This window comes from Dromiciops gliroides, chromosome 1, assembly GCF_019393635.1.
Source record: "Dromiciops gliroides isolate mDroGli1 chromosome 1, mDroGli1.pri, whole genome shotgun sequence".
Lineage (NCBI taxonomy): Eukaryota > Metazoa > Chordata > Mammalia > Microbiotheria > Microbiotheriidae > Dromiciops > Dromiciops gliroides.
This window is the reverse complement of record NC_057861.1, coordinates 510,412,471-510,431,773: the sequence shown is the minus strand read 5'-3', so window position 1 is coordinate 510,431,773 and position 19,303 is coordinate 510,412,471. Positions and strand designations below refer to the sequence as shown.

Below are 19,303 nucleotides of genomic sequence, written 5' to 3'. Positions count from 1 at the left end.
CTAACCTGTTGTTGTTTAGTAATTTCAGTCATGTTCAATCATTTCGGATTTTCTTGGCAAAGATACTGGAGTGCCCTTTTATAGCCCACACATTCTCAAAGAGAAATTCTTTTTCATTTCAACAACCTGGAGTTTGCCTTTTCATAGACTGTGAAATAGGTACAATTGCTTATCAATCACAAAACCTGGTTTTAGATATAGGCACCTGCAGCACAACTCTTATCGTAGCTGAAGTGATAATATTTTCAGTATCAGAAGAAAAAAAATTGAAGTAAGCTTATCCACTATGATTGCACTTGCTTTTAAGACTGTAAAACGACTTACCATCCAGAAGTATCACTAATCCTGATCCTTTATCCAAGATATCAACAAGAATGGATTCATTGGTTAATTGTCCTGTAATAAAAAGTAACACAATTATGCAGCTATTGAAATGTCTTCTAACTGCACAGCATGATTAAATTAATGACTTCTACTGTTAATTGTATAAAATTGATTAAGACAATATACTAATAACTTTCACTTCAGACAAACATTAAAATTTTAGCATTAATTATACTACCTGCATTACTAAATTAAAAGAGCCACACGTTCTTATAAATAAGGAAACTGGTGTTTTCATTACTGATTTTCTGGCTAAATCCAATGGTTATCCTTTTCATTCTTTCAGCTACCTAAAATTACTCACTTCTCAATATTCATGGTTTCTTCCTTTTCTTTCTTGACTCCTCATTCTCTCTCACCTCCCATATCTAATCAGTTGTCAAGTCCTGTTAATTCTACTTTCCCAAAGTCTCCCATAAATGTACCCTTCCATGGTCTTTTCCTTGCCACTGCTCTGGTCCAGGCCCTCATCACCTCATGCCTGAACAATGGTGACAGCTTTCCAGTTGTTCTCCTTGCCTCAAGTCTCTCTCTCCCCTCCAGTCCATCCTCTATTCTTAGCTGTCAAATTGATTTTCCTAAAGCACAGGTCTGGTCACATAATGTTCCCATTTCACTGAACTCCAGGGGCTTTCTATTACCTTTTGGATCAAATATAAAAACTTCTTCCTTTTAAAACCCTTTATAACCCGGCCCCTTTCTACTTTTCCAGCCTTCTTACTCATTGCTACCCTGTAAACACTCTGAGTCAGTGACACTGGCCTCCGTGCTGCTCCTCACACAAGATATACCATGTCTTTTAATTTTCTCCATATCTGTAACTCTCTCTTTTTCTCACACCTCATCTCCATCTACTAGCCTTCCTTCAAGTTTCAGATAAAATCTCACCTTTTGCAAGCAGCTTTTCTCAATCCTCCAACTTATTTTATATAATTATACACAAATGTGCATGTATACATATATGTAAGTTAAATTTGAGATAATCAGAGGAATATATACACAAAATACACATACATTTATCTATATATAGCTGTTTACATGTTTTCTCCTCCATTAGATTATGGGGTCCTTGAGAGAACGAACTGGTTTTTTTGTCTCCCTTTATATACTTAGTGCTTAGCACAGAGTCTGGCATAGTCAACACTTGTTGACTTAACAAGAGTTGAATTAATCTAATTTAGAGATAATTTTTATCAGAGGCAATTCCCCATCCTAATTTGACCAACTAAGTATTTAATATATTAAATAATATATTTAATGTTCCCATTTTCTACTCAAAGTCAGAATTAGAGAAATAAGCTCCCTATAATAGGTTATATTGGGTCACATGACCAATTTGGATGACTAGACACTTTTTCCAATCTTCGCACCTCTCAAACCTCTCCAAAATGGGAATTATGTGCAACAGATAAAGCAATTTCAGCTGTCTCCATGGTCTAAGACACACAAAAACCCAACAAGATAAAAACTGAACAAACAGCAAAGGCCGATTCCTAATTCCTAATCTGCTCATTGAGCTCCCTTTCCCCACCACCAGCCATCTGGCAGGGACGCATAAGCTGACCCACGGTTTGCATCAAAACTCAACCCTGCCTCCCTCGCCTGACCTCCTTCCTTCCCCAGACCAGAAAAAAACAAAAAGCAGAACCTAGCACTGCAGTGAGGCAGCTCTCTGTGCTACAACAGAGCTCAACCAAAGAAATGAGGGACAGAGGGAACTGGGACAGTGTCGATATGTATGCCTGAGTGAGGCTCCACTGGGACTGAGGAAAAAAGCCTGGAATCCAGCTACAGCCAATTCTCTATCCACAAAAGGTACTTGGAGCAAAGAGTGAGGTTTGCGGAACCATGAATTGCCCAACAGAGAAGTAAACTAAAACGGCTTTAAAATCTAGCCCACAGGGTAACCATCATCAAAGGGATTGTCAGAAGGGATAAGTCAGAAAGTGAGTGATATGGTAAAATGGGGAAGGGGGGCTGAAATTACCAAAACTCTCAGAAGAAAGAAAAACCAGGTAAAGATCTTGAGCAAAAGCAAATAAAGCAACAGGGAAGATATTAATAACAGAAGGGAACAAGGCTAAAAAAGTACAGACATCTACAAATAAATATTATAAGAAAAAAGAAAATGAATCAACACATGATAAGGCAGAGGACCCTGTAGATTTCCAAGAGAGCATGAAATTACATCAGAATATTCCTAGCTGTAAGAAGTATAAAAGCAGATATGTAGATATGTAGATCTAGGAATCACCTGCATAGTTGATGAAGTTATCAAAAGAATACAGAACAAGAGAAAATATAGCCCAGGACAGAAACCTGAGGAATATGCACCATTAAGGAACATGATGTGGATGATAAGTCAGCAAAGGAGACTGAGAAAGAAGAGTCAGACAGACAGGAAGCTAATCAGGATAGTGTCCAAAAAGACACCGAAAAGAAAGAGTATGAAGTTGGAGAGGATATTCAACATAAAACTTTAGAACTGAGAAAAGACCATCAGACTTAAGTCACAGTGCAAAGTGATGAGGAGTGAAAGAAGTAGAAGCAATGAGTTTAGACAATTTCAAGGAGTTTAGCTGAAAAAAGCAGGATAAAGGCTAGAGAGGATTTTTAAGGATGAAGGAAACAGGTATATGTGTGTAGGAAATAGGAAAGAATGAAGCACTGGTTGAAGATAGGAGAAGATGCAATCTTCTGGAGAATATTGGAGGGGGTGCAATCAAATGCAAAAGTAGAGGCATTAGCCTTGGCAAGAAGGGATCAGTATGGCTAAATCAGAGTAGAAAAAGGAAAATGATGTCCAACAAGGCTGTAAACAAAGGCTGGGACTAGGTCACATAGGGCTTTAAAAGTTAAACAGGAATGGTGTAGTAGTGGAACCACTGAGCTGACCTCTCCCAAAATTCCCCTCCAAACAACTTTAAAATAACCCCTCAAATAGAAACACCTGAAGTGGCAGAGAAACAAAAGGTCAGGGTGAGACATTCTTCCAGCCCAAAAGAATTTAGGAGAGATCTGTGTAGGCTGGCCTGGAGCCCACATGGATGCAACAGCAGTAAAGGACACAAAAAAAAATACTGAAGAAAATTACATCTTAAAAAAACAGACTAGGCCAAAGGTAAAAGATGTACAAAAAGTCAATGAGGAAAAGATTGCCTTGAAAAGATAAATTGGCAAAATGGAAAAGGAGGTACAAAAGTTCTCTGAAGAAAATAACTCCTTAAAAATCAGGATTGAAGGGGGCAGCTAGGTGGCGCTGTGGATAAAGAATACTAGCTGTGTGACCCTGGGCAAGTCACTTAACCCTCATTGCCCTGCAAAACAATTTTTAAAAATTAGGATTGAGCAAATGGAAGCTAATGGCTTTATGAGAAATCAAGACACAATAAAGCAAAACCAAAAGAATGAAAAAATAGAAGGCAATGTGAAATATCCCACTGGAAAAACAACTGACTTAGAAAATAGGTCCAGGAGAGATCATTTGAAAATTATTGGACTACCTGAAAGCCATGATCAAAAAAAGAGCCTAGATATCATCTTCTAAGAAACTGTAAGGGAAAACTGTCCTGATATTCTAGAACCAGAAAGTAAAACAGAAATTGAAAGAATCTACCGATCACTTCTTGAAAGAGATCCTAAAATGAAAATTCCCAAGAATATTATAGCCAAATTCCAGAGCTCCCAGGATAAGGGGAAAATATTGCAAGCAGCCAGAAAGAAACAATTCAAGTATGGTGGAACCACAGTCAGGATAACACAAGATTTAGCAGTTTCTACATTAAAGAATCAGAGGGCTTGGAATATGATATTCCAAGGGGCAAAGGAACTGGGATTACAACCAAGAATCACCTACCCAGCAAAACTTAATCCTTCAGGGGGAAAAATGATAATTCAATGAAAGAGAGGAATTTCAGGCATTCTTTTTTTTTTTTTTTTTGGTGAGGCAATTAGGGTTAAGTGACTTGCCCAAGGTCACACAGCTAGTAAGTGTCAAGTGTCTGAGGGTCAGATTTGAACTCAGGTCCTCCTGACTCCAGGGCCGGTGCTCTATCCACTGCACCACCTAGCTGCCCTCCAACATTCTTGAGGAAAAAAACCTGAACTGAATAGAAATTCTGACTTTCAAACACAAGACTCTAGAGAAGCATAAAAAGGTAGACAGGAAAAAGAAATCATAAGGGATATTAAAAGGTTAAACTATTTACATTCCTACATGGGAAGATGATACTTGTAAATCATAAGAACTTTCTCATTATTAGGGGACCTGGGTGGAATAGGGCCTAAAAATGAATATGAAGGGATGATATCTTTAAAAAAATAAAATTAAGGGGTGAGAGAGGAATGCACTGGGAGAAAGGGAAAGGGACAGCTGGAATGGGGTAAAGTATTTCACATAAAAGAAGCAAGAAAAAGCTATACAGTGGAGGGGAAAATGGGGGAGGTTCTGGGGAGTGAGTGAACCTTAATCTCATCAGAATTGGCTCAAAGAGGGAATAACATACACAATCAATTGGTCATAGTAATCTATCTTAGCTTGCAGAAAAATAGGAGGTAAAGGGTATGGGGGGGTGATAGAAGCGAGGGCAGATTAGAGGAGGCAATCAGAAGCAAAACACTTTTAAGGAAGGTCAGGGTGAAAGGAGATAGAGAATAGAATAAATGTCATGAGGAGGGAATAGAATGGAGGGAAATACAGTTAGCAATAGTAACTGTGAAAATTTTTGAAGCAAGTTTGTCTGACAAAGGCCTCATTTCTCAAACACATAGAGAACTGAGTCAAATTTATTAGGATGAGAGCCATTCCCCAAGTGATAAATGATCAAAAGATATGAAGAGTTTTCAGATGAAATAATCAAAGCTGTCTATAGTCATATGAAAAAAAAGTGCTCTTACTCACTATTGATTAGAAAGATGCAAGTCAGGGCAATTCTGGGGTACTACCTCATACTTATTGAATCGGATAATAGGATAGCAGAGGAAAATTATAAATATTGTAGGGGATATGGGGAAAATGAGAGATTAATGCACTGTGGGTGGAGTTGTAAACTGATGTAAACATTCTGTAGAGCAGTTTGGAACTATGGCCAAAGGGCTATAAAACCAGGCATACTTTTTGACCTAGTAATACCACTACTGGGTCGCTATCCAAAAAGAGAAAAAAAAACAAAAAGTTAAAGTAGGTATATGTAAAAAAAAATTTGTGATAGCCTTTTTCTGGTACAAAAAAACTGAAATTGAGGAGATGCCCATCAATTGGGGAATGACTGAACAAATTATGGGATGACATTATGATGGAACACTAATGTGCTATAAGAAATGATGAGCAGGATGCTCTCAGAAAAACCTGGAAAGACTTACATGAGCTGATGCAAAGTGAAATGTACTGTATACAAAGTAAAAGTAATTTTGTAAGACAATCAGCTGTGAATGATTTAGCTATTCTCAGCAATACAATGATCCAAGATAACTCTGATGGACTTAAGAAAAATGCAATCCATCTCCAGAGAAAGAACTGATGGTGTCTGAATACAGATTGAAGCATTTAGTTTCTTTTTCTTGTTTTTCTTGTTGTTTTTTTCTTTTACAACCTAATATGGAAATGTCTTACATGACTACACATATATAACTTATATTGAACTGCTTGTGTTCATGATGGGGAGGGGAAGAAGAGAATTTAGAACATTAAAGTTTTTAAAATGGATGTTGAGGGGGCAGCTAGGTGGCACATGGATAAAGCACCAGCCCTGGATTCAGGAGGACCTGAGTTCAAATCCGGCCTCAGACACTTGACACTTACTAGCTGTGTGACCCTGGGCAAGTCACTTAACCCCCATTGCCCCGCAAAAAAAAAAAAGGGTATTGAAAACTGTTTTTACATGTAATTGGGGGGAAATTTTAAAAATAAAATTATAAAATAAAATCATTAGTTGCAGGAAAGGTGCCATTCTGCATTGGCAAAGGAGGTTTCTGACCAAGAGCAAATTAAAAACCATTAAATCACAAGTAGGCAAAGAGAGATCCCCTAGTCATGAATATAGAAAGAGGGTTAAATGTCAATGAGTGAATATAATGTCTGTGTTCAGGTACTAAGAAGGGGGAGGGAAGATCACAGAGGACTGATATACAACAAGCGCATTCCTCATAACTGTTAATTATAGCTATATAGGCTTAATAAAGTACTAAGGACACAACAGAGATTGGGTCAGATGAAAACTGAAGAAGGATTGAGAAAAACAATAACCAAAAAATAGGGGGAGAGTGGACAGAATTTTGGCATCTGCCAACTTCTATATCATGCAATATGAAATGTCAAATAATTTTGAAATGTGAAATGGAGGCCAAATATTTTACCTTACATTTAAATGGCCTACAATTATGTAATAACCTAATATTAAAGGAGAGAAAAATAGTATACTAAAATAAGTATGAAAAGAGTGATTTTATTGAACTAGTAAGCTATCACTAAAGTGATATATATATATATATTTTTTTTTTTTGCGAGGCAATGAGGGTTAAGTGACTTGCCCAGGGTCACACACCTAGTAAGTGTCAAGTGTCTGAGGCCAGATTTGAACTCAGGTCCTCCTGAATCCAGGGCCGGTGCTTTATCCACTGCGCCACCTAGCTACCCCCAAAAATATATTTTCTAATAGGAAAAAGAAAAATACATTAAAAGAAATTTTGCCCTTTTTTGCTTTTAGAACATCAGTGAATTTGGTGTCAAAGGCCAAGGGTGTGAACACTGGCTCTAACCTTTATTATCTATGTGACCATAAGCCAGTCACTTTACATATTTGGCCTTCATCTGTAAGGAGGTATAAGTATGGAGGAGGTAGGAAAAGAAATTTAGACGATCTCTAGAGGTATCAACATGTGACTTAATTACTGAGAAAAGAACTACTATTTACAATCAAAAGAATTATTCCTAAGGGTACATAATCACTTAGTTTAACCCCACACACATACCACATTATACAAAAAGAACATTCATCTGTTTATCATGATGGACAATAAGGCATAAAACACAAACATAAAACATCAAGAACTTACCTGTTCTAGGAAGTGGCTTATACAACTCCAAGTACTGCTCACCATGAAGAAGCTGTGTTGGGATAAAAACAACTTTATTAACAGGGCTTTATTTCAAACAGACCATAGCAGAACCATATTAGTGGATTGCTCCACTAATAATCAGGGAAACTAATAATTAGGGAAATGCAAAAACAACTTCAACATTTCCAAACAAACTGGTGAAGATGATAAAAATGATGAGAATGGTCAATGCTGAACAGGTTGTAGACAGTCAGATGAATTTACTTCTGGCTGAACCATGAATTGGTTCAAGTTGTCTGGAAAACAATTTGGAAGTAGGCTAAAAAAAGGTGACTAAAATGTCCATACTCTGACTCAAAGATCCCAAGGAGGTCAAAGACGCAACAAATGAACCTCATATACACCAAGACATCCATTGCAGCAGTAGTTGGGGGGAAAAAAAGCTGAAAACAAAGTAGATACCAACTGACTGTGGAATGGCTCAGTCAATTACTGCCCATAAAAAATCATGAACATAAAGAATTTAAAGAAGCATGAAAAGATTTATATGAACTAACACAGAGTAAACAACCTAGAAAACAATATCTGTGATGACCCAATAATGTAAAAAGAACAACAAAAATTAAACAGAACACTGTATAATTACAATGTTAGTCTTTAGACCAACTCTGGCATTTGAGAAGAGTTTTTAAAAATGCATCTCCCTCCTCTTTGCAGAGGACTATGTAGATATGGATACATACAGTGTCAGACATAGGGATGCTGTTTCCCTAACCCCCACAATGTGGAAGAGATAACTGTATATACTACTTTTTCACAAGACAAAAATTAGTCATATAAGTTACATTTAAAAATATGACAACTTTGCTTTAATCAAGCAGGGCTTGATTTGTGTGACAAATTTTTCTTAGCTTTTAAAAATAAAGATAAAGTCAGTAAAACCAATCAAATACTATTTAGTACCTGGTGGAGAAAATTAGTTCCAAAGGAAAAAAGCTATCTCTTCGCTTTGCTATGGCTTCAGGATATCCCATATCCTCTATTCTCACCCTTAAAATAAAACAAACAATAACACCCATTCCCCATGTATTCCAACTATGAGGCTGCTGTCCTGCATGGAGAAGCAATAAAATGTGCATATATGGCAGGTTCATCAGTTGCTCATCATACCAAGATAATAGACCACTACCAGATGTGGCTTTACTGTACCCTGTGTTTGCAGCAGTGAAAATGATTACGTTTATATGGGGGGAGAGGGGAACTGAAAGAGAGTAAAGTTGGTTTTGTTGCTGCTTTTAACTAGAGATTATTCTGTAGTTCCACCACAATTGGCAGCCAATCTTTTTAACCTCCCTTTCTCCCCAAACTCCGCTGTCCAAAAAAGCAGTTCTAGAAGACAATTTCTAGTGTGCTCTAGTGTAAACAGTACTGGACTTGGAAAAAGAAGACCTGAGATTCAAGTCCTTGCCTCAAAATATCACCTTATATGTTTCATGATACTTTCACACATATCATCTAATTAGATGCTCATAATCATTTGAGGCAGGCAAAACAGACATTATAATTTGGTCTTTACTAGATATGTAATCTTTGACAAGTTCTAAGACTCAATCTTCTCATCTCTAAAACGTGTCTTGAACCACGTGTCTCATGGTTTGGGACCAAAGCTTCATTAGTCAGTCTTAAACTACTAGCCACATAAGTTGTTGCCACGTAAGAATCACGTGAGAGTTACAATTATTGTTTCTTTTGACTTAGAAAATTGGACTCTGAGATTACTTTATCCCAAGTTAAAAGCATTTAAACAAATGAAACAAAATAATTTGACCCAGTGGAAAGAAGGCCAGATTTAGAGTGAGAAGAGCTAGGTTTACATCCTGCCTCTGCCACTTACTACTTGTATGACCCTGGACAAGTCATTTAACCTCGTTGGGCCTTAGGGCCTCATTTTTTAAAAGAGAGGATCAGACTAGATGGTCTCTAAAGTTCCTTCCATGTCTAAATCTATGACACTATAACCTTATGAACAATAAATTAAAATACCTCATTTTTACAAATCAGACTCTCCCCAAGTTAAGCTAGGTCATTCCTGAATAACAGCAATAAAAGAGATACACATAAAAACAAAAACAAAAAAAACATCTTATGATACAAACTACTTTAAAAGTGTCATTAAAATTGCCTCCCAAAGATTCCATGGTATGCCAGGAGATTTCTGGAATGGGAATCAAACCATGGGTTTCAGAAGTGGTTGTCCCATTTTTCTAGTCACTATTCAACCTTTCTAAGCCTCATTTTTTAAAAAGCTGTTCAAGATATACTCATGTGTTTTTCTTATTAAAAACAGTCTTCATTTTCTAAATTATCACTCATATATTTTACTCTGGAAAATACTATTAAAAGCAATGTGAGAGGGGCAGCAAGATGGCACAGTGGATAGAGCACCAGCCCTGGAGTCAGGAGTACCTGAGTTCAAATCCGGCCTCAGACACTTAATACTTAACTAGCTGTGTGACCCTGGGCAAGTCGCTTAACCCCAATTGCCTCACTAAAAAAAAAAAAAAAAAGCAATGTGAGAAGACAATCCCAAGAAACTAATGATGAAGTTTACTATCCACCCCCATAGAAAGAACTGATAAAAAGAGCACTTGTGGATTGTACATATATAACCTGGGTGCTATCTTGTGAAGGGGGGAGGGAGGGAAGGAGAAAAATTTGAAACTCTAAATCTTATGAAAATGAATGTTGAAAACTTACATGTAACTGGAAAAAATAAAATAAATGTTTGTTGCAAAAAAATTAAAATTAAAAATATAAGAAGCAGCAATGTGAGAAGCAGCCTGGTAGAATGGTTGGAGCTGACCTAGAACAGGGTCACTTGGGTTCACTTCCTGGCTCTATTATCCTTAACTTCTTAGTGCTCTTGGCCACTCTAAAACTGCAAAGAAGTTACTAACAAGCAATGGTAAAGAATATCCTCACCAGGAGCAACTGAATCACAGGTCCAGTGATTCTCTCTATTCTAATATGAAAAGACTTACCAAATCTTTATGTCTGAAATACCGCAAGATACTTTGCAAAAACTAAATGTACATGGAAAAGAAAAAAGGTATTATCTTCACCCATAAACGAAAAAAGCCAATAAATGTTTCTCAAAACACATACCTTTGTAAAGTTTATCTTAAGTCCTGGAACTTCTGAGAGTCCTCCTTCCATCATACTTTTTTGAGCTGGGATGACACCAAAGGTAGGTAAGCAGCAGAAATCTGAGTTTCCCTCATAAACAAATTTTAAGTTTTCTGGATTCTTTACTGATGCACCCACTCCAAGTGCATACATAATAGCTTCAAGTTCAGTATAAGAAAAGGTCCGTTGAGGTAGCTTATAGCCAATCACTTTAGCCTATGAATGAAATTTGGAAGTTATCATTTTACTTACAAGTTATTATTAAAATATTAAAATTATTATTTTACCTTATAAGTACTCAAATTATACTTTAGGAAAAAAATTACAAGATGAAATCCCATCTTAATTCATTTGAAGGGATGTTATAACTTTATCATATTTGATTTCTTGCTTAAAATGGATTCTTTTACTATGGGGAGGTGTGTGTGTGTGTGTGTGTGTGTGTGTGTGTGTGTGTGTTTATAAGAGAGAGGGGATGGTAGAAAGGAAGGGAAGAAAGTTCTGTTTATATGAACAAATGTCTTTGGAGGGTTTGGGGCTTTTTTTTTTTTTTGCTTCTTTGTTCCTGGCCTTTTAAAAAGATCAAGCTCAGGATTCATCTGATTTTCACCTCTTTTTCCCCTAGCTTTGCTGATTATTGCTCTTTCTAGTCTCTATTACATCAGCCCATAAATACAGTGGTAAGACCAGCTATGGAACTAGCTTCATTTTTGAATCAATATAATTTAGGTATCCATCTGAATAATGTGTATGTAATATGATTAACTAGACTGCAATCATCTTAAGTGGTAATAGTTTTAAGCTTAATTTTTAGTATACGAATGCCACACAAATGTTACTTCCGTCTCATTTTCTATTAGCAGTCAACTTTTACATTAATTTTTTTGCTTTTCAACAATCTAATATACAATAAAATTTTAAAACGTCCCATCATATGTGGTTTAGATAATAAATTTTTAACTTTTTAACATTTGTCCCTGATTACAAAACATCAGAGTATCCTAAAAATCACTGAATGTCTGATTTTTTGATAATGGGCCATAAAATTAAGAGCAAACGTGTAAAAATGACATGAGAAAATCATAGAATATACAGCAGCTGATAGCTGCATTTCTCTGGAAATACTAACAAAGTGAGAAGTTGGTAGCAATGCTGTAAATCATTAGACTATATAACAATGAAATCTTTCCAAAATAATACATGAAGATGCCTTCTAAAAAAAAGAAACAGGACAAACGAACAGTTTTTAAAAGAAAGTAAAACATTTCTAATATCCCAAGTTGAGAAAGCAACATCCTATATAATGATTATACAGGATTCTTAATGGAGACTGTGCAAATATTTATTTAATTCTTCCAAAGGGCAAAGAGTAAAAGTGTTATCCTTTGTTTCTGATTATTTTACTTAGAATTTGATTAACATTGAGTATAACCTTCATTAAAGAGATTAAATCATTTTTTCTTATACTAGTTCACAGCCAATTTTAAAAACAACTACTTTTCTGAAAAGGAAATCTTTAAAATTATGTACATTAAAAACTGAATTTGGCCAAGACTATACATTTCTTTTTTTTTTTTTTTTTTAGTGAGGCAATTGGGGTTAAGTGACTTGCCCAAGGTCACACAGCTAGTAAGTGTTAAGTGTCTGAGGCTGGATTTGAACTCAGGTCCTCCTGACTCCAGGGCCAGTGCTCTATCCACTGCGCCACCTAGCTGCCCCGAGACTATACATTTCAACACATACCTCTTTGGAGGAAGAGACAGGTCAAACAAAGTACTAAGACCCAAACAATGGAACTTATTCACTATACTGTAGGAATGTTTCTGCAATGGATCATCCCCAAGGAATTATTTTCATCACCCTGGATTAAGGTAGAGCTAAAGGCCCTGAAAACTCCCAGTTAACCACTGACTCCTGTGTATAGGAATTTGTTTCTGACATTATAAGCAATAAAGGGAGAAGAAAAGATTATTTCAGGCACAACAGCTGAAGAAACAGCACTCATTTGCATGTTAGAGAAGCAAGGAGTGGATAAAGGGAAAAAAGATAAAGAGGAGTTAAATTATATAGCCTTTTAAGTATTAGGGCCCATTTTTTTCAGTGTTAGTACCATTGTTGTGAATTTGATGGATGTCACCTGTATTCATACTTTAACATATCAAAGTCAAAGGTGAATGACTCTTGTTTAAACTATTCATGCATCTGGTCTCTTTCAACTATTACAGATAACTGAAAGCTTACAATATCTAAAAAAAAACTGGCACCAGAGGAGATACTGTTATTCCCTCTACTTACAAATTCTGAAGTGGTTGCTGATGCAGCCTGGCTTGTAGGATTCATGGAAACACCGCCCTGAGACTCTATTTTACTTAGGACTTCAATCACACCTGCAAATGACTCTAAAATAAAAAAAGTTAAGGAAAATATTTAACATCTGTAAAAATTTTTATTGAGTACAACAAATGCCTGCCACTAATAAAGTGGCTAATAAGGATCTTCCAGCTCAAATCTGAGAAGGCTGGCATTCAGTTTCAAATTTAGTAAATGATAACCACAAATCATTTGGCATCACCTTACATATCTAGAAACTTCCCTTATTATCTATTAAGTTGAATTGTTCTTATGTTTTATAGTCATGTAAATCAGTGACACATTACTAAGATTTCCCTCTTTACAAACAATATTGATGGAAGCCACTTTCATTTTGTGGAGAGAAAACAAGAGGAGAGTGGTTGCCATTGCTCAGAATAAGAGTCTTCTCTTATACATGACTTCTCTTTATTGGTAAAACCCCTCTCCTAATCAACTGAGAGGGCTCCAACTAGAATTAGAAATAATCTTTGCAAACTAAAGGAAAATAACACCTACCACAATGTTCTCCACCCTCACAAACAAAATGTGCTGAGATAAGGTGGAAGAGCAAAGTGATACACAGCATTAGAGGCCGCCAACACCAAAGGACCATCCTGGTTGCTATTATTCCTTATCCCCACTCCTATTATTTTAACTCAGAGGGCAATGGAACTGTGTCCAACTGAATCAATACTGCATCCTTGATGAGTATCTTACTGCTAAGTAAATTTCTTTCTGTTAACTATCAGATGGCCTATGAGTATCTTGTTTCATTCCAAGTCCAACACTGAACTCCTTCCCTTCTGCCCTCTGCCATAAAATATCCTTTTTCCTTCAAAACTTCACTCAAATACCACTTTCTACACAAAGCTTGTCCTGATCCTTCAACTGCCTAGTGTCTCCATAGGCACAAATTTTATATATTTATTCTGCTTATATTTATGTATGCACATGTTGTCTCCCCAAATAGAATCTGAATTATTTAAGAGCAAAGACTTTCATTTTTTTGGCTCTGTATCCCCAGGGCCTAACACATGGTAGAATATATAGTAACATAGTAGTATATATAATAATAAACTATTGTCAATTGATTGATTGACTGTACTTTCTAGGAAGGAAAGGAGGGAGAATCCCCAGGCATAACCCAAATCAGCTTTTGTATAGCTCTTGCAAGCTCAGCTTTTCCTGCCTCAATCTCTACTCACCTTCAATACAACCCACAGTAAAAGAGAAACATGAGAAACAACCAAAAACTTATAGCCATACCTGTCTTTTACCAAGAAGTCAGAGTATATGTCCTGCCAGAAGAGGCCAGAGTACATGATCAACTCCTTGGGAAGTACCTCAGTCCCACAGATCATAGGAACTCGATCTGATTACTACCACTATAGCCTTATGATTATTCTAATGCTCATTTCATTCAGCTGTGTCTGATACTACGGACCACAGTCTATTGCTAGACTGGAAGGAATTCTGGTCCTGGGACACTCTCAGCGACTAGATTTGGTGGCCCCCTTGCTTTGGAATCTATTGCCATGTATGGAAACAATATTTATTCTGCCCTGAGTAACAGAGCCATACGAGGAAAATGCCACTGCTTTAGTCCTTTATTACCTTTAAGCGACATAGTAAGTAGCAAGAAGGAGGCCAAAGGCTGCCACATGCACAGGAGAAACCCACTCCACCCTGTATCTATCACTTCTGCCTTAGTAATGCCTTATGCCTTAACCATTAAGCATGCACACAGGCTGATATCTAAGTCCCTACACCAACACCCACTGCTCCATTCTCCTTCACTGGACCTGAGAGTATAGGATACCCTAGAAAAATCCCCATTTTTCAGAGAAACTGTATTTGGAGGCCTCCTCACTAGAAGCCGGCGGCTCTGCCTACTCTGCATTGCTTCACAAAGAAAAGTAAGAACACTCAGACACCAGCTTCTCACTCTAAAGACCAAGCCCAACCAGAAATCAAGTTCACACTTCTTGGGCATGTCATTTAATAATAAAAATTTAAATAGCTCATATTTATATATTAAGTGTCTAAGAGAGAATTTAAATCCAAGTCTTCCTGAATCCAAAAGTACAGCATTCTACAAATTATACCACAATGTCTCTCATCTATTGGGTGAACGTCACCTTCCACTTCTGGGAACAAAGCAAAGGAACTAGCCCTTGCTTCTAGTGCCTCCCCCTTTCTAATCTGTCCTTCACACATCTCCCAAAATAATCTTCTATTAAAAAGCCTTCAAGGGCTCTCTATTGCCTCTAGGACAAAAATACAAATTTTGTAGTTCATATACAACTGCAAAGCCTGTAATTTAAAGCCATCTGTAGTAATTTTTACTTTATTTATTAATGGTTTGTCTGACACAAAACATTTCAAATATCACAATAAATCTGGCCTGAGTTAAGCTCACAGCACATACTACTACAGGCACACTCCTAGAAACTTGCTCCTTTGAAGAGCAATAAGTAAACACCTATTTAAAGAATGCATCAACAATAAATATATAAAAATAACTAAATACAACCAATAGGAACAATTTTTAAAGTACTAAATTCTTTCTAGGAAAGATAATCTCTTCTCTGTTAATTCTTAATTAAAAATAAACATGTCCAGAGCACCGGCCCTGGAGTCAGGAGTACCTGAGTTCAAATCCGACCTCAGACACTTAACACTTACCAGCTGTGTGACCCTGGGCAAGTCACTTAACCCCAATTGCCTCACTTAAAATAAAATAAAATAAACATGTTCGGGGGCGGCTAGGTGGCGCAGTGGATAAAGCACCGGCCCTGGATTCAGGAGTACCTGAGTTCAAATATGGCCTCAGACACTTGACACTTACTAGCTGTGTGACCCTGGGCAAGTCACTTAACCCACTGCCCCGCAAAAAAATAAAAAATAAACATGTCCTACAATTAGCAGAGTTTTTTAAAAATTCATGCACACACATACACATTCCTTATATTGTCTTACCCCCTGGATATGTTTTATATCAATGGTGTCAAACTCAAATAGAAATAGGGCCATTAACCAAAGGGGTCAAACATGTGGCCCACAGGCTACAGTAAGGCCTAAATCAGATTAAAATTTAATTGAGAGAGGGCAGCTAGGTGGTGCAGTGGATAAAGCACCAGCCCTGGTTTCAGGAGGACCTGAATTCAAATCCAGCCTCAGACACTTGACACCTACTAGCTGTGTGACCCTGAGCAAGTCACTTAACCCCCATTGCCTCACCAAAAGAAAAAAAAATGGATTTGAGAAATATTTAACAAAATAAATAAAAATATAATCCAGAGTAAAGAAGATTAATACATGGTTTTCTAAATTAACATACACTTGCAGGGATCTTTATGTATGGCTCAGTGATGCCCTCCCCCTTTCTATCTGCACTAAAACATACATATAAATTCCCACAGGCCATATATTGACTTGAAAAATCACATTTTAACATTATGTTTTGCTGTATTTTTATTTATTTTGCTAAAAACATTTCTCAATTGCATTTAATCTGATTTGGTCCACAGGTGGGAATATTAAAGGCTGCCTGTTTGACACCGTTTCTCTTTCTGATAACACCAGGTGTTTTCTCAAAAGGTGGTAGTATTTTGGAATAAATTTTAATAGCCAGCACAGGCCCAGATCTTCACCTCCAAAAGCCACTACAATCAGTGAGCACCACTGTACACTCTCATGTCAGATATTAGGACACTGTTTGGTAGTTTGATCTTTTGTCAGCTCTGGAAGTTCCAAATGCTGAAGGCAAATCCTTGAAAGATTCAGGCACACCAGTGACTGTGGCTATCATATTCTTGCAATCTATTTTTTTAAAAAAGAATATGCCTTGGGGCAGCTATGTGGCACAGTGGATAAAACACTGGCCCTGGATTCTGGAGGACCTAAATTCAAATCCAGGCTCAGACACTTGACACACTTACTAGCTGTGTGACCCTGGGCAAGTCACTTAACCCTCGTTGCCCTGCAAAAAAACAAAACAAAAAAGAATATGCCTCGTTCTGGTATATAAAACTGATGTGTGAATCAGCTTTAGAAGACTTCAGTACTTTGAGGAGCAATCATTAAGCAGTCACTGAGCCAGAGGGCCAAAAAGACAGTTAGTCTTTATTTAAGTGGCCAACCAACAGAAGGCTACATTCATACACACTGGATAAAACTTGTACCCTCATTCCCCAACTCCTCAACAGATAAAACCATTTCAGTATTCAGCAAAGTCCTCTGACTATAGGTCATACCTAATTCTATGTCTAACCATGTCACTAAGGAAATGGTAAGAGATCCTAACTTGTCTGTTGAGGTTAGTAACCTAGCCCCATGAACCAAATGCCCAAAGTCCATCACTCTTACATTACTATAATGTCTTGATTTTGGATCATAAACCAAAGTTCTCCTGGACTCTCTACATGCTTATGGGAAAGAGTGTCTTAAAATTTGAGGGGGAATCCTCTGTACCAATTGTTCTTATTAGATCCTAGTAAATATCTGGTTATAAAAGCTAATTAAATATGGCTAATAATCCCTGGAAGGAGAAGCTGTCATGGGTGTCCATGAGCTAGAAAAACTCCTCCCTAACCACTAAGGGTCTACTAAAAACTGAGGAGAAAAGCAGAAGCTGGCCTCTAGAATCAGAGTACCAGTGTAAGTAGGGGTTTGGATGAAGGAGCCCCAGATCCTGTGCTATATAAATTTCAAGATTTTTTTAAAAAGGACTTAAGAGGCAACCTTACCTTATTCCCATAGACACATCAATATATGAGGTAAAGTCATCATTACCCTGAATGGAAAACATTGCTCAGATACAGTCATTGTAATATAAATTGGCTTATTTTGGTGCCAACCAAACTGCATTATGTGGCGTCAAGCTACTAAAGGCTTTTACTCATACTGAAATAGGTCTCTCTATCTGTACTCCTCTTTCGTCCTGCAGTGATGTCCTACAGTAAAAAATTATGTTCACCATAGCCATACACTGGCATAAAATTCTTCAGGTACTTGCTCTTGCATCCATTTCTAATACTCCAGTCCTCTAACCATTTAGCTAAATCTAAAGCACAGATTGTTGCTACATTATACCTAATGGTATGGATCTTAAGTTGGAAAACAAGTTCTTATCATCTTTATAATAAATTTTTAAATACGAAAAAGGTGTCACTCTATAACATAATTATATCTGAGGAAGATATTAGAAATTACAGTAAAAATATGTTCCCCTGTACAACCTTTCTCTACACATTGCTACAAAACTAGTTACTAGTTTGTTTCCTAGTCTGAGGACACCTCAATTCACAAAGGCCAAACCCAATTTTTAGAATGGGCAGCTAGGTGTTGCAGTGGATAGAGTGCTGAGTGTAGAGTCAGGGAGAGGAGTCTTCCTGAGTTCAAATCTAGCCTCAGACACTTAGTAGCTGTGGGATCCTGAGCAAGTCACTTAACCCTGTTTGACTAGGTTTCCTCATCTGTAAAATAATCTGGAGGAGGAAATAGCAAACAACTCCAGTGTCTGTCACAAGAAAACCCCAAATGGAGCAACAGAGAGTCAGACATGACTGAAAAAAATGACTGAAAAATATGTCTAGAATGTACTGCTTCAAACACACACACACACACACACACACACACAATACGGGCTAGAATGTTTGCTTCCTCTTATCTTCCTTTAAGGCAAAGCTCAAGCAATGCCTCATTAATGATCCTCACATCACTCCCCTCCCCAACTGAAAGTTTTCTCTCCTCAAATATTCCAAGATCATTTTATCTGAATCTCTCCACTGACCCCATCATATTCTCTACTCCAAAACAACAGAATGTAAACTCCTTGAGGGAAGGGATTATTTAACTTATGTGTGTGTGTACATAAAACACACATACACATACAAACACATCTATGTGCCCAGTACCATGCCCATACTAGATGCTTAATAAAGATCTGTTAAATAGAATTATTTTACTATGTAATTATTTTGCACTGAATTGTACTTTCTCATTTCAAAATGAACACTTAAGAACTAATATTTATTTTCCATCCTTATTTGAACCCTCAGTTTTAGAAATTCTGATTTCATATTTTTTGTTTTTAACATGTTGCCTCATCCACAAGAAAACATCACTGCATAAATTCAAAAGCGCTTTATAAGTCCTTCAAAAATTCCTTAACATCCCTTAAGAAGTACAGTGATTAACAAAAAGAAATTAAAAATGAAAAGTGCTATTAGGACTTGGCATTCTCTTCTATTTGAGCATTTCAGCACCTTTCTAGTAAAATCATGAAATCAAATTGTGGGGATTAGGTGTATTGGCCTGCCCT

At 37.0% G+C, this 19,303-nt stretch overlaps 1 protein-coding gene across 1 annotated transcript in view; it reads right to left on the bottom strand.

The window, feature by feature from the left end:
- HSD17B4 (hydroxysteroid 17-beta dehydrogenase 4) overlaps positions 1-19,303 on the bottom strand; it is a 119,920-nt gene that overhangs the window by 53,196 nt on the left and 47,421 nt on the right. The window contains 4 exon segments of the mRNA XM_043976125.1: positions 325-396; positions 7,438-7,489; positions 10,606-10,842; positions 12,922-13,025. Coding sequence (XP_043832060.1) covers positions 325-396; positions 7,438-7,489; positions 10,606-10,842; positions 12,922-13,025 — 465 coding nt within the window.